Below are 14999 nucleotides of genomic sequence, written 5' to 3'. Positions count from 1 at the left end.
CATGTGCTCGCAACATACAAACTAAACTGACATTTATTATTGGAATCATCGATGATACCTACGACGCTTATGGTACTTACGAAGAACTCCAGCATTTCACTGAAGCAATGCGAAGGTTTGATTTCCTAATCAATCTGTCCTTAATATCTTATGAATTATGACTAAAATTAACTGTTGGGTGTTCAGATTTGATGTCGGTGTTATGGATAAACTTCCAACAGATAACTTTAAACTTGTTTATGAGACTATTTTAAAGTTTCACGATGAAGCCGAAGAGAAGGTGAGAAAGGAAGGGAGATCCTATGGAGTTTTCTACACTAAAAATGAGGTAATTTATGTTTCATCAATTGTATATTTTCATGTCTTCTTTAAGCAATGTATAATCTTAATTTGATGGTGGTGAGTGATTAGTTCAAGAAATTAGCAGAAGCCTATTTTGTTGAGGCGAGTTGGGCGCATAGAAGTTATGTGCCAACATTTGATGAGTATATGGAAACTGCATTGAAGTCGAGTGCTGCCATTGTTTCAGTCTGTCAAGCTTTCATAGGAATGGAAGAAGCAGATGAAATTGCATATCAATGGCTGATCAATACTGATAACAAAGTTCATAAAGCCCTCAACATAATTGCTCGTCTCTACGATGATTTAGCGACTAATGAGGTATATATATATATTTTATTTGATACATAGATCAATGAATCTTTTTTTTAATCGAGCAATGTGTTAATGGTGAAATTAAGGATGAAGAAAAGAGAGGACTGGTTTGTGGAACCAGTTGTTACATGAAACAATATGGTGTTACAAGAAAGGAAGCGGTCGAAGCTTACAGTGAAATGATTGAGGTTGCTTGGAAAGACATGAACGAAGCTTGTCTGAAACCAATGCCCGTCTCAAACAAAATCGCGCTACGAGCTCTTAGTTTTGCACGTTCAATGGACGTTTTTTACAAGGAATGCGATGGATTTGGAAGCCCCGAAAAATCCATGAAAGATCTCATCGCCAAATTGCTCATTCAACCCATTCCCCTCTAACAACACACGCCACGAAGAGGAGCTGCCATTAGGTGGGTTGTATGGGGATGAAGTCACCGAGCCATTAGTGGGAATTCCATATATTTTGTGTTTACTCTCAACTCTAAATGAATTATTTTTAGTTTACATTAATTTACTATGGGTGTTTTGTAATCTTGTCGTCTTTGTTGGATTTCTCCAAGTCTTTCTATATTTGTTATCTTTTAGCAAATAAAAAATAAAAAAATTCTACTATTAATCATGTTTTATGGTAAAATTATAGATTTTGTCCATATTCTCTAATTTGATCATTCTTAATCCTTATACTTTCCTAATTTTGAAAATTTAATTCAAATGACTGACTGTTATATCTATTAACTGACTTTTTCGTGAATAGCATGTAGAAATAGTAAACTGACATAACACTACACATGAACACATGAGATAATATGTTTACCGCGTAAAATTTTGAAAATAGTAAAACTTAATATATTTAATCGTTGTTTAATTGGGACTGAAATCTCAAAATTCAAAAAGTAGATGAACTAAAAATGACCAAATTAAAACACATGGACTAAATTCAAAACTCACGTATAATATAGGAAGTAATAGCAAAATTAACTCGAGAACCCAAATCAAAATTGCTATACATCAAATCCCCATCCTTGTAAAATATCAACAGAACAAGTGACAATTTTCCTACTGAAAGCTAACCTAGTAAATTTATCATTATGCCTTTAATAAACTATAAATATTCAACTTAAATTTGTATAAGATCGATTTGGGTCTAATGATTTTAATTGGACAATTATTAATAGCTTAAAAATATGATCGGAGGGTTACTCGGGTGCACTACAAATTAAAGTCTAATAGCTTATTTGAGTGCCAATTAAAGTTTAAGGTGCTTATTTGGATATAATAAAAGTATAAAAGATTATATATAAAGTGATAAAGTTTGAGGGCTTATTTAGTATATTAACCTTTATATATAATTAGTTAATTAATTCATTAATTTTTTATGATTTATTCATTAAAAGAGTTTGGAGGCACTTAAGCAACTCTGCTTGCTGCAGTTATTGTGCTTCTGGCTTTCCAGATATCTGTCATGTTCGGAGGTATTATCTGTTACCATTATCCACGGTAAAAATATTATATACTTATTATATTAGGAAATTAGATTGCATTTTGTTCTTCTTTATTAAAATTGTATAAATTACTTTTATCTATTAGATTAAAGAGTAAATTGATTCTTTCTGTTAAAATTTTATCCATTTTATTATTAAAATTGATGTACTTGACAGAATAATCAAACAGTTACACATGATGTGTCATGTATACTTCATGTTGATGTACAAGGACCAATTTTTTAATAGTAGAAATAGATAATAGGATCAATTTACTCATTAATTTAACGTATAAAGATTAATTTTCTCATTTTTTAGTAAATGGGACAAAATGCATTTTGACTCTTAATATAATTGCCTCCATGGTGTTTTTACCTTTGTCAACTGTTGCAAATTGTATAGCTTCTTTTGCAATGAGATTACCATTGGGGTTTCATTCGTGGTAATTGATACCATGTCGTTTCAGTCATAAATCGGTATCAAATAGTTTATGTTTTATTTTAGTCAAAATTTTGGTATATTTTGACCCATTCCGATCAATAACGACTTTTACCAGTTAGTACAAAACATTGATATTTTAAATAAACTTTTAATTTTTTATCTTAATCATTTTAAGTTTTATATAATTACATTTAAATTTTATAATTATTAAATTAAATTATTGAACCTAATTAATAAATTTAAAACTTATATTTACATTATATATATTTATTTATATGGATGTAATTGGGATATATTTTCATGTATATATAATATATAATTTCTAAAGAAATTAAATCCATATATAATTCATAGAAGCTTTCGTTTTCGTGCTTATTCTAATTGTCGGTTCAGTTTATGCATGGCGAAAAGGAGCATTAGAATGGTCTTAGTTCCTGAATATTCAAATAATAAAAAGAAAGAAAAAGTAGAAGTAAGAGTAACATTGAATATGAATTCCATCGAATTTCTCTTACTTGAGTAACATTGAATATGAATTCCATCGAATTTCTCTTACTTGATCGAACAACCCAAGATTCAATTATTTCAACTACGTTAAATGATCTTTCAAATTGGTCAAGACTCTCCAGTTTATGACCGCTTTTTTATGGTATCAGATGTTGCTTTATTGAATTTGCTTCATTAATAGGCTCACGTTTCAACTTTGATCATTATGCACTGGTACCAAGATTAAGTCCTAGACAAGCAGTCCTAATTGTAACTGCTGGAACAGTAACAATGAAATGGCACCCTCTTTTTGTGAGATTATATGAACAAATGCCCGAACCTAAATAAGTTATTGCTATGGGCACGTGTACAATTACAGGGGGATGTTCAGTACTGATTTTTGTAGTACTGTTCGGGGGGTCGATAGGCTAATTCCTGTAACGGCCTAATTTTCAGTGGTGTCGGAAATGGTGATTTGAGATTACTAAATTCGACAAATAAGATTGAACAAGATAGTAATTTAATATTTATGAGTCAAGTAAGAATTTAGAAGAATTTGTGAAATGGTGAAATTAGTGAATTAAAAGAATTTATTAGGTCAAACGGGTCAAAAATGAGGTATCGAGACCTCAAAGTTGAAAATCGAGCTATAAATATTTTTATAAATATTTATGGAGTGTCATTGAGTTAGTATTAAAGTTTCGTTAGAAAATTTTAACGCTTGGATGGCTAATTAATTAAAAGGACTAAATTGAAAATAGCACAAAATTTGTTAAATTATGAGTAAATAGCTTAAGTATTTAAAAGATGGATTTAAAGAGCAATTAGACCCAAAGGTTAATGGCTGGACGGTTTGGGTATGAAATAAGCAAGAAAACAATGTGAACAAGGGCAAAATTGGAAATAGATAAAAGTTAATAGTTAAATAATGATGTAATTGAAAAATCTACACATTTCTTCATATTTTCTCAGCCAAAACGCCATAGAAGGTCTGGAGAAAGCTGGTTTTCATATTTTTAGATCATGTGAGTTTAATTCTTGCTTTTTCTTGATAATTTTATGTTTTTATGACTTTTACAATTAGGTCCACTTGTAGAATTCATTAGTTTTTGATTTTATGGGTGAAATTGGAAGTTACCCTGGATGGGTAAGGAATTTTATGATGAATTATTATGAAATTTAAGTTCTAATCTCATATTAAGGTGGTTTTATTAAGTGATTTTGATAGGAAATGATATTTAGGACCTAATTGTGAAAAAGTTGTGAATTGAAGGTTGCTGTTGAAATTCAGAATATAAAAGGTTTTGAAATAGTTTATAATGATAAAATAAAGTGTTAATTGAGAAAAATTAGTTCAATTGATGGGTGAATTGAGCAGGGACTAAATTGTGAAAACTATAAATTTTGGGGTAAAAGTGCAATTTCGAAATTTGAACAGCATAAATTGTGAAGTGAAATAGAAATCAAATAAATGCTAATGAGTAGAAATATTTTATATTATAGATCAAGAATCCAAAGAAGAACGAGGAAAAGGAAAAGTTGCGGAATAGTCCCCAAATTTCAATATCTTCTACAAATTAGCCGGGTAAGTTCATATGGTTGAATTTAGATGTTTATTTGTGAATGATTGAAGTATATAATGTGTTATTATATACGTTGTTGTGGGACTGTAGATTTTGTTAATGAAAGAATAAATGTGGAAATGCAAATTAGGAAAACGCAGGATTGAGTACGTCAGATCGTGACGTGTGATGAATTGACGGATAAGACCATGGTTGTTCCATGGCAAAGTGTGAAATGTAGGTATGGTATCATCCATACTGAGTTGTGAAATGTAGGTATGGTATTATCCATATCGAAATGTGAAATGTAGGTATGGTATTATCAAATCCATACTTGAGTTAAGAAATGCGTATGACATTTCCCATACCGAGTTGAAAATGTAGGTATGGTATTTCAATGAGGAAAACCATACTGAGTTGTGAATCGTGGCATTGAGCAACGACGTACTCAATTTCGTAAGCCGTTTCCTAATTTGATTATAAGAAATAAAAGAGAAGTGATCCAAATGAAAGAGATTGAGTAGTTGTTTCTTGTTGAGCTCAACTATGTGAATTATTATAACAATGGTTGTGAATCGCAGGAAACTTTAGTAAATGTTTTGGTATTGTTTGGAAATATTATGTTTGGTAAGCATTACTTTTAACCTATGAACTTACTAAGCTTCAATAAGCTTACTTGTGTGTGTTTAATATTTTTATGTAGATTGACTTGAAGTGAAGTGGGTAGATCGGATCAACACAACAAAGCACACTATCCAGATCAATTCCGGTAGCTTTTGTTTTATGTTTGAAGATTTATATGGCATGTATAAAGTTTAAATGAAATGAAGTAAAGATGTTATAAACTAGTTAACAACATTTTGTACCAAAACAGTTTTTGGTTAGTAGCAGTAGTTTGAGTTTGAAAAATTACCATAAATCATGAAAATCTAATTAGAGGTTGAATAAAATATGAAATTAAATCTTATTGAATCTAGTTTCACATAGAAGAAACGGTGTAAGCAAAAGGCTTTCATATCAGGAGATATTTGAATTTTTGTGAGACAAGGTCAGAGTGATTTTGAACTCCCCTGTTCTGATTTGTAAAAATCATTAAAAATTGTAAACAATTAATTAGGAGTCATACTATATATGTATGGATTCCTTATTGAGTCTATTTTTAATAGAAATAAACGTCTTGGTTATTTGAATTCTGTACATGGAGAAATTTGGTTCGTAGTGAACAGGGGTCAGAGCAGCTGAACCCTGAAACAGGGGAGACTTCAACTAATAAACTGTACTAATTGGCCCAACCAAAAATTCTAGAAAAAAATTAGTAAGTAGATATATGAGCCTAGATTTGGGGAAAATTTACGGATTTGGATTTTGAGTTTTTTAACTCGAGATATGATTTTTTTTGCATCTGTAACGCAGTTGGACAGCTTGTCTGGAAAGTGTGATATAAATTGTTTGAATTTGTTTAAGTGCTCAAATAAGTTTAGTAATGCCTCGTGCTCGACTCCGGCGACGGTCTCGGGTAAAGGGGGCGTTACAATTCCTGTAGATGTCTATTTGTCAGACTATCCCCCTAAACCTGAGGCTGTAACACCCCTTAACCCTAAACCATTCCGGAAGAGGGTTATGGAGCATTACCGGAGTTTACAGAATAATTACACACAATTCCATTACTTTCTTATGTTCATGTCAAAACTGTCTTCTTGAGCAACAGTCACTAAAATATTTATATCTGGAGCTATGAAACTCCAAATTAAGTTCCGTTAATTTTCTTTAAAACTAGACTCATATATCTTTCTACCATAAAATTTTCAGAATTTTTGGTTTATCCAATTAGTACAGTTTATTTCTAAAAGTTTCCCCTGTTTAGCTGTCCAACAGTTCTAACCTCTCTTCACTAAAAATTATTTATCGCATAATTCAGGACTCGGATGATGTTCCTGTCTATCCCTCTTGAAAATAGACTCGATAAAGTTTTTAACTATATAAATTAAAACTCATAATTATTTTTGTATAATTTCTAATGATTTTCTAAAATCAGAACAGAGGATCTCGAAGTCATTCAGACTCTGTCTCACAACAATTTAAATATCTAATAACATAAAATCCAATTGCATGCACCATTTCCTCTATATGAAACTAGACTCATCAGGCTTTAATCTCATATTTTATTCAGCCCTTAATTCAATTTCCAAAATTTATGGTGAATTTCAAAAGTTACACTACTGCAGTAACCCAAAACTGCCAAGGCCATATTTATTCATTCACCACTATTATTCACTAAATCCATACAATATCATTTCATCCTTACATTTACAATTTCAAAATGACACACACATAAGACATCCTAGGTACATGCCATTACCAATAATTAACACACTTTACCTTAATGAATTCGGGATCGAACTGGGATGCTGATTCAACGTTCTATCTTTACTAAACCTGCGCACGGAAACAAACCGTACGCTGAGTATGGTATACTCAGTGGTATTTTCATAATCCGAACACTTAATAATATAACAATTAAACTTAAAATCACAATAACAATTATAAGTATTCATTTATTTATTTTATAGATAAAATTCATTTACTTACCATAAAAATTCTATACAAGTCATATAACAAACACAATAACATATTTGTTCAATTCTTTTCATTTACTTACCGTATAAATTCTATACAATATATTCACAATTCACTTGTATTCACACTTTACTTCTTAACAGTATACCATTTTAATTCATTCTAACATCAATCATCATCCATTTGAACTTCACTCATTTCATGAACCTTTTGGTTCATGTTTTCAATCTCATATCTCAATTTCAATTCTCAATTCAATTTCTCATTTCATTCCAATAGCTCAATCAATCAAATTCACTCGACTTATCTTTTCACTCATTTACCCCTATTAACAAGACTCGGACTCTGATAGATACGCGGATTCCTCCCAAACACACCAGAATATCCAACCCAAACACACCAGAATATCCAACCCAAACACACCCAAATATTCAACCCAAACACACCCGGAATATTATAAATCCTCCATAACACACCAGTATATCATATCCTCCCAAACACACCCATAAGGCATTAAATGCCTCTTCGGATAAACCGAAGTATATAATAACAGAAACATCTTCTTGGCCGAACTACAAATCTCCTCATCACATCACAAACCCAATGGCATGCCATTTGTATCCAATCTGGTCCGATACTATTAATAGGGTATTTGATTCACTTTCTCAATTTAATAAATCTTTCATCAATATACCATTCTAATAATCACATATTTTCACACATTTTCACAATTTCATGCATTTTCATTCAATTCAACAAATATATTTCAATTATTCACATTAATTCATAATCCAATATAACTCAATTCACTTTTCAATATCAAATATTCAATTATCACAAATCTCATGTATTCATATCAATTCCTCATATTTCCAATCAATATAATTTTCAATATAACATTCATTCAATATTCAAATTTTACATAGATCATATATATATATATATTATAATTTCAATCAATATAAATTCAATCAAAATGATTTCAATCAATATAAATTTGATAAATTCATCACATACCAAAATCAATCCATTTCAATTGTAAAACATCATAATTCTAACACTAACAATTGTCATATGTATATAAATATAACAAATAATGACTGAGTTCGGATTATAGAAATATAAACCGTATTTTCCGAGCTTTTCCAAGCTTTTCCTTGTTGACTTTGCTATTTCCTTACTTAGCCGAAACTTCTCGAGACAGCATTAGCTACGGAAATTAAAACAATTCATATTCGTTAATTCACTACTAATTTATATCTAATTAATACAATTTTTATTCAATTTCTACTTTAATTTCAATTTAATCTTAACTAGATTCACTTACTTTTTCTATCTCAATTCATACTTCATCCTTTATTCAATTTAGTCATTTTTCCTAATTACTCTTAATTAAGCTAAATTTACTTAATTAAACTCTAATTAACTACTCATTTTACTTCGTAAATATTTTTAATAAATATTTACGAATCCGTTTTTCAGAAACGGAGACCCGAAAATACACTGTTTCGGTAACGATAAAATTCGAGTTATTACAGAGGCAATTATAGGTGCTATAACAAAACTTCGTAAGAAAATATCTCACGAGATCTATGAAGATCGAATTAAATCTCAATAAGAGGATCGGTGATTTACAACCAATCACAAATTTTATCTTGAAATATGTCAATAATAAAATATATTAGTATAAAAAAACATATACTATCTTAAAAAAAAGAACCCTCTACTAATATTATATTTTAATCCTATTATCATAAAATTCTAATCATAAAAGTTCCCGAAACTATGACGTGGAATGTTTCCAAAAATAGACGTCGGCTTAATATAATCATAAATTTTAAGGTAAATTATATAAATAGCCATCCAATTATGTTTATATTTTTGTTTTGGTCATTCACTTTAAAATTTTTAATTTAGACATTAATGTTTGAACTTGTTCCTATTTCATCACCCACTTTCAAATTGATAATGAAAGGTTCCTTTTTTAAACTAGTATAATAACACATTTTGTCCTCAATATTTACATATTTTATCAATTTGATCCAAATTCTAAATAATGTAATAAATTTAACCCTTCTTATATATAAATTCTATTAATTTGTTCTTCAAACTTCATAACCAAATCTTTCAGCTTCTATTAATTAGATCTCAAGGTTTTTCCATTTTCTTTAGCCAAAATTTTACTGATCAAATGGATATAAAATATGATAGTTAAAAGAAAACTATTGAAAAAAAAAAAGAAAAGGAAAGGACATAAGTTCCAAGATAAACTTATTGGTATCAAGAATTGGCTCAAAAAATGGCTCGTTAGTCGAGAGAAGTTATTTTTTTTCTTTTTAGGTTTTACAAACTTACAGATGTGGAATGCTTTTGTTTTAAAAGCTGAAAACTTTGGTTAAGAGGTTTGAGGATCAAATTGATAGAATATGTAAGTATTAAAAACTAAATGTGTTATTATACCAGTTAGAAAAAAAAAATTTTGTTATCAATTTAATGACTTGTGACCAAAATAAGAAGGAATTCAAACGTTAGTGTCTAAATTAAAAATTTTTAAAATTGATACATAATTGAGTGATCTTAAAATAGAAACAGGAAATCGACCCATAATTCAACATCGCATTAAATTTTGATTATTTAATTAAAAAATATACTAGTTTCTTTTTAATTATAAGAGGAGATCAAATTTTAACAACAACGAAATTCAGACCTCATTTTAAATCGTAAACACATCAACTATTAGGTTAACACACTGATTAAATGTGGTATGAATAGAATAATATACTTTATTTAATTGACAGGGTTAAACGCACTACCATTCTACCAATCAACCTAATAGACACGCAATTTCGATTGGCACGCAAACCTTGAATTATCCTTTAATGATTAAACGCACTAACACATTTTCAATCAATAGGGTAGAATCATTTCCAACTTAATCATGCACATAACCATTTTTTAAGTGAAATATTGTCAATCTATAAAATAATAGTTATCAGCAATGTTTTTGCTTAGATGGACCAAGTTTTTCAAGGCTAAGAAATTGCAATCTCGACGTGTATGGAGGAAATTAACATCTGTGATCATGTTGTGGAGAATCAAGTTGTTAAAATTATGTTATGGCTTAAGTTTAATCAATACGAGGCGTCCCTGGTATTGGCATAGGAGCCCAAGAGAGAACGCAGTGCAAGTGTCCAAGCTTATTAATTAATTAATTAATTATTATTTGGTGATTATACTGGACATATAGCTGATAACTTCAGACCATTCGGTTTGATTCTTTTCCCTTTTTAATTATTGATAATTTACGATACAAATTAATTATTAGAAAAATGGAAGCATCACATGATTCACGTTGATTTCCTGTTTCCAAAATATCATTTCCATTCCAAGAAAGAATACTCTTAGCTTTCTATAAATAGCCTCATCAGCTACTTATCCCTCATCAACTTCACATTCAGTTCTGTTGTGTAATTAGCAATAGAAATGGCAGTCCAAGCCCAAGGCAGTGTTTTGGGCAACACCAACATCCTCCTTTGCCTCTCTAAGGCTCCCTCTCCACCATTCCCAATGCTTATTCCCCTACGCCAGCACAAGGCCAAGAGGTGCTGCTTTGTTGCAGCTCATTCAACAGGCTCCACAGAGGCTGCGCCATTGAACAGTAACCATCGAGAAAGTGGTCGTTCATTGGCCAACTTTCCCCCAGACATATGGGGTGATCGTTTCCTCACTCTTTCCTTTGATATCTCGGTATATATTTATATACAGTATTACATCCATCATTTCCTTAATTTTAATTCCATATTTTTTAATTGAAAACATCAAGATTAGTTTCTTTCATTTTCATTTAGTATATATAGTGTTCCCGGTTAGTATATACTATATATATACATATTGATAAGCATATAAATGATACTTTCTACATCTTAGCGATATCTTTTAATTATATCATGTATATGTAAAAGCTATGGTCGTTGAAGAGCGACTGTATGGCACCACTGTTACTGAAAAGCAACATCATGGCAGGATTCAAATTTAAGACTGCTAACGTATAAATGATCTTAAGGGAGCTATGGTACCATTTGAATAATTATGGATAATACGAGGCTTGTTAATGTACCTTTTAACCTTTGAACTTATAGAACTGTCAACAAAATTAGTATACATTAATATACATGAATATTTACATGTATTTATGTGTGTATATATATATATATAATATTTATGATTTATATAACACATACGTGCACATATATACTTGTTTGATAAATTAAAATTCAATTTTATTTTCCATTTGCTTATATATAATAATATATGTAGGAATTTGATCGGTGCTCAACACAAGTTGAAGTATTGAAAGAAATGGTGAAGGATATGTTAATGGCTTCTACAACTGATCCTTTACAAAATACTCTTTTGATAAATTCCTTATGTCGCCTAGGAGTATCCTACCACTTCGAGACTGAAATAGAGCAACAATTAACTCACTGTTTTCATACATTAAGTCAACTCGTTCATAATAGCGATTATAATTTGCATGAAATCGCGATTATGTTTCAAGTTTTCAGATCTCATGGTTATAATATGTCTTCTGGTAAGTGTTTATATATCTTACAAGGACTATTCAAATTGATTTCACGTTGATTTGTGTCAAATGAATTCTTTTAAAGATAGACATGTGTAGTGGAATAGTAAACACTTGCTTTGATCCATCCTTTTGACTTTTAAAATTATTATTTTACTTATGGTTGTCTAACTAGACCGGACAAGACAGTTAAATTGAAAATTAATGATGCAATCAACTCTAGTATCCTAAAATCAAGAGGTGTCGAAATTATAAAAAAATTAAGTCAAAATCAGTTAAAAATCAATTAATAAGTTAGTTTAAGTAATTAATTTTATTGTTATAATTTTTATAATATAATGTATTGCGCTACTTTTATTATTTGTTTGTGTTATTTTTTGTGAATTTTTATTTTGTGATGATTGAATCATAAATTGATTGATTTGACCACCTAATATTTAGGTTGATTTTTCTCTTATAACATTTTATGTGTCTCTTTTATGTTTTTAGTATATACACGAAGCATTTATTAATAACAAAATTCTTACATTATTAGTATTTTTAGTTGGATTTGAATTATTATTATTATTATTATAATTGGAAATGCTAATGCAATGTAATTAGATGTTTTTAACAAGTTCAAGGATGGGGATGGTGAGTTCAAAGTTAGTGATACAAAAGAGATGATAAGTTTATATGAAGCTTCCCAATTCAGAATAAATGGCGAACTCATTCTTGATGAAGCTTGTACTTTCACAACATCGCAATTGAAATCCATGGTGAGCCAAACAAGTACGCACTATGCCCAATACATCGAAAATGCCCTCTGTTGTCCCTACCAAAGAGGGGTTCCAAGACTAGAAGCAAGGCAATATATATGTTTCTACGAAAAAGATGATGATGAAGCAAGGAATGAGACATTACTAAAGTTTGCTAAGTATGATTTCAATCGGATCCAAATGATGCTTCAACAGGAGCTAAGCAACCTTTGTAGGTAATGAGAACTCTTTTATTTTTATTTTGAACCCAAGGTACGACTTTTCGTTTTAGTTAATGTCATGCTTGCTTGGGGCATACAGTGAGTGGAAAGAAGAAAATATGGAATCAAGGTTTCCATATGCAAGAAATAGAATCGTGGAGTGCTTTTTTTCGGCGATAGCGATTTATTTTGAACCATGTTATGCACGTTCTTGCAACACATATGCTAAACTGCTATCATCTTTAGCACTCATCGATGATACTTACGATGCCTATGGTACCTATGAAGAACTCCAATATTTCACCGACGCAATCCAAAGGTTTAATTTTTGTTTTTGAAATTACTCTACTATATATAAATTCTTATTAATATTCTAATGAATTATGACTAAAATTAACTGGTGGTGCGTAGATTTAATATTGATGCTATGGATGAACTTCCAACAAATTACTTGAAACTTGTTTATAAGACTATCTTAAATATTCACAACCAAGTCGAGGATAAGGTGAAAAAAGAAAGGAGATCCTATGCCGTTTCCTACCTTATAAATGAGGTAAATTACATTACATCAGTTCTTCATAAAATGTAATATTTCACATGCAAGTAGTATCCATCCGTAATTTGTCACCCATTTATGAAATTAAACACTCTAGCTGTGTGCCATTTTTCATTTTATTCAACACTTTTTTTCAGTCTATTATTTAAGGTTTTCAAAATAATCTTATACAAAGATCCCACCAAACTTGTAGGTAGAAAATCATTATTCAACATAGTTGGACATGCAATCTTCAACATAATTTGATTTAAATTAGTCTCGTACACTTTAATTATGAGCCTATGCATAGTTGGAGTCATTTCATTGAGGTTGTTTTGAGATAAAACTTCATTCATTCCTTAATACAATACATGGTCATCAACCAAGACAAAAGGAAACACCAAGGATGTTTGCATATTGAAAATGTCTGGTTGAACTGATATTTCACGTTTCGACTGTTAGAATAGTCCTTAAGATCCCAAATATTTTTAATTTAAGTTGCATCACAACATAAAGTTTATTATGGTTAATTAATTAATGTGTGTGGTGATTAGTTCAAGAAATTAGCAGAAGCCTATCTTGTTGAGCGACGTTGGGTGCATGGATGTTATATGCCAACATTTGATGAGTATATGGACACGGCATTGAAGTCAAGTGCAGCCATTGTTTCAGTCTGTCAAGCCTTGATAGGAATGGAAGAAGCGGATGAAACTGCATATCAATGGCTGATCAATACTGATAACAAACTTCATAAAGCCCTCAACATAATTGCTCGTCTCTACGATGATATCCAAACTAATGAGGTATATCCCTCACCTTTTCTTTTTCTTCTAAAAACTCTTCTAGCAATGTAACCAGGAATGTGTTAATGGTGAAATTAAGGATGAAGAAAAGAGGGGACTGGTTTCTGGAACCAGTTGTTACATGAAACAATATGGTGTCACAAGACAGGAAGCGGTCGAAGCTTTCAGGGAAATGATTGAGGTTGCTTGGAAAGACATGAACGAAGGTTGCCTTAAACCAATGCCTGTCTCAAACAAAATTGCGGTGCGAGCTCTTAACGTTGCACGTTTAGTTTTGGTTCTTTACAAGAAAGACGATGGATTCACAAGGCCCGAACTATATTTGAAAGATGCCATCGCCAAACTGCTCATTCATCCCATCCCCCTTTAACCAACTTTATATCTATTTATTTTACGCCACTTTGCCATTAAATTGAGCCTTACAACAGCTTCTCAGAGAAACTCATCCTCGGATTGGTTGTATGGTGCCATTCTCAGATTCTTAGAATATTAATCATATATACATAATTATGAAAATATGTAAAACTAAAATAGTTTGCATTAATTTAAGTAGACTTAGTTTCTTTAATTTAGCCAATTTTAGTCTAAATACATTTTGAGTATTAAAATTTCAATTTAAGAATTAATGTTTGAACTTGTTCCTATTTTGATACTAACAGTTAAATTGATAACAGAAAGTATTTTTTAACTAGTATAATAACATATTTAGTTCTCAATATTTACAAATTCTATCAATTTGATCCTAATTCTAAATAATTTAATAAATTTAACCCTTTATATTTATAAATTCTATTAATTTGTTCTTAAAACTTCATAATCAAATCTTTCAGCTTAAAAAAAAAGGCATCTGCATCTATTAATTGTTTTATTTATGTTGAAACTATTCAAGACATAACCCTTTTTGTTTATATTTTTAAGAAT

General features: G+C 30.3%; 2 protein-coding genes and 1 long non-coding RNA gene across 4 annotated transcripts; all 3 read left to right on the top strand.

Annotated features, from left to right (window-relative positions):
* The first annotated feature begins 54 nt into the window (after positions 1–54).
* On the top strand, positions 55–1269 carry LOC108488612 (vetispiradiene synthase 2-like). Of its 2 annotated transcripts, XR_008271628.1 has the most exons (4): positions 55–115; positions 187–328; positions 530–660; positions 741–1269. XR_008271628.1 is itself a non-coding variant. In XM_017792901.2 (2 exons), the coding sequence occupies exons 1-2, from the start codon at positions 490–492 to the stop codon at positions 1029–1031; spliced, it is 462 nt and encodes a 153-aa protein (XP_017648390.2). In that variant the 5' UTR covers positions 448–489; the 3' UTR covers positions 1032–1269. The 2 variants fall into 2 exon arrangements, 1 of the variants encoding a protein (XP_017648390.2); XM_017792901.2 differs by lacking the exons at positions 55–115; positions 187–328 and having other exon boundaries at positions 448–660.
* Positions 1270–4564: 3295 nt separating this feature from the next.
* On the top strand, positions 4565–5542 carry LOC128281738 (uncharacterized). Its single transcript, XR_008272000.1, has 2 exons — positions 4565–4646; positions 5327–5542. It is a non-coding gene; the product is annotated as an uncharacterized LOC128281738 (long non-coding RNA).
* A 5102-nt stretch (positions 5543–10644) lies between these two features.
* On the top strand, positions 10645–14712 carry LOC108488744 (probable terpene synthase 6). The gene is made up of 7 exons (XM_017793028.2): positions 10645–10947; positions 11518–11791; positions 12386–12755; positions 12841–13059; positions 13152–13293; positions 13830–14078; positions 14158–14712. Exons 1-7 carry the CDS (start codon positions 10684–10686, stop codon positions 14446–14448), a joined length of 1809 nt encoding a protein of 602 aa, XP_017648517.1. The 5' UTR covers positions 10645–10683; the 3' UTR covers positions 14449–14712.
* The last annotated feature ends 287 nt before the right edge of the window (positions 14713–14999 follow it).

This window comes from Gossypium arboreum, chromosome 10 (genome assembly GCF_025698485.1).
Source record: "Gossypium arboreum isolate Shixiya-1 chromosome 10, ASM2569848v2, whole genome shotgun sequence".
Taxonomy (NCBI): Eukaryota; Viridiplantae; Streptophyta; class Magnoliopsida; order Malvales; family Malvaceae; genus Gossypium; species Gossypium arboreum.
This window is presented reverse-complemented; position numbering and strand designations above follow the sequence as displayed.

Bases quoted from the DNA above. Each gene is read 5' to 3' on its own strand.
- LOC108488744 (XM_017793028.2), top strand. From the start codon at position 10,684: ATGGCAGTCCAAGCCCAAGGCAGTGTTTTGGGCAACACCAACATCCTC. The intron at 12,756-12,840 runs GTAATGAGAACT...TGGGGCATACAG, and splicing joins GAGCTAAGCAACCTTTGTAG to TGAGTGGAAAGAAGAAAATA. The intron at 13,060-13,151 runs GTTTAATTTTTG...GGTGGTGCGTAG, and splicing joins TTCACCGACGCAATCCAAAG to ATTTAATATTGATGCTATGG.
- LOC108488612 (XM_017792901.2), top strand. From the start codon at position 490: ATGGAAACTGCATTGAAGTCGAGTGCTGCCATTGTTTCAGTCTGTCAA. The intron at 661-740 runs GTATATATATAT...GGTGAAATTAAG, and splicing joins ATGATTTAGCGACTAATGAG to GATGAAGAAAAGAGAGGACT.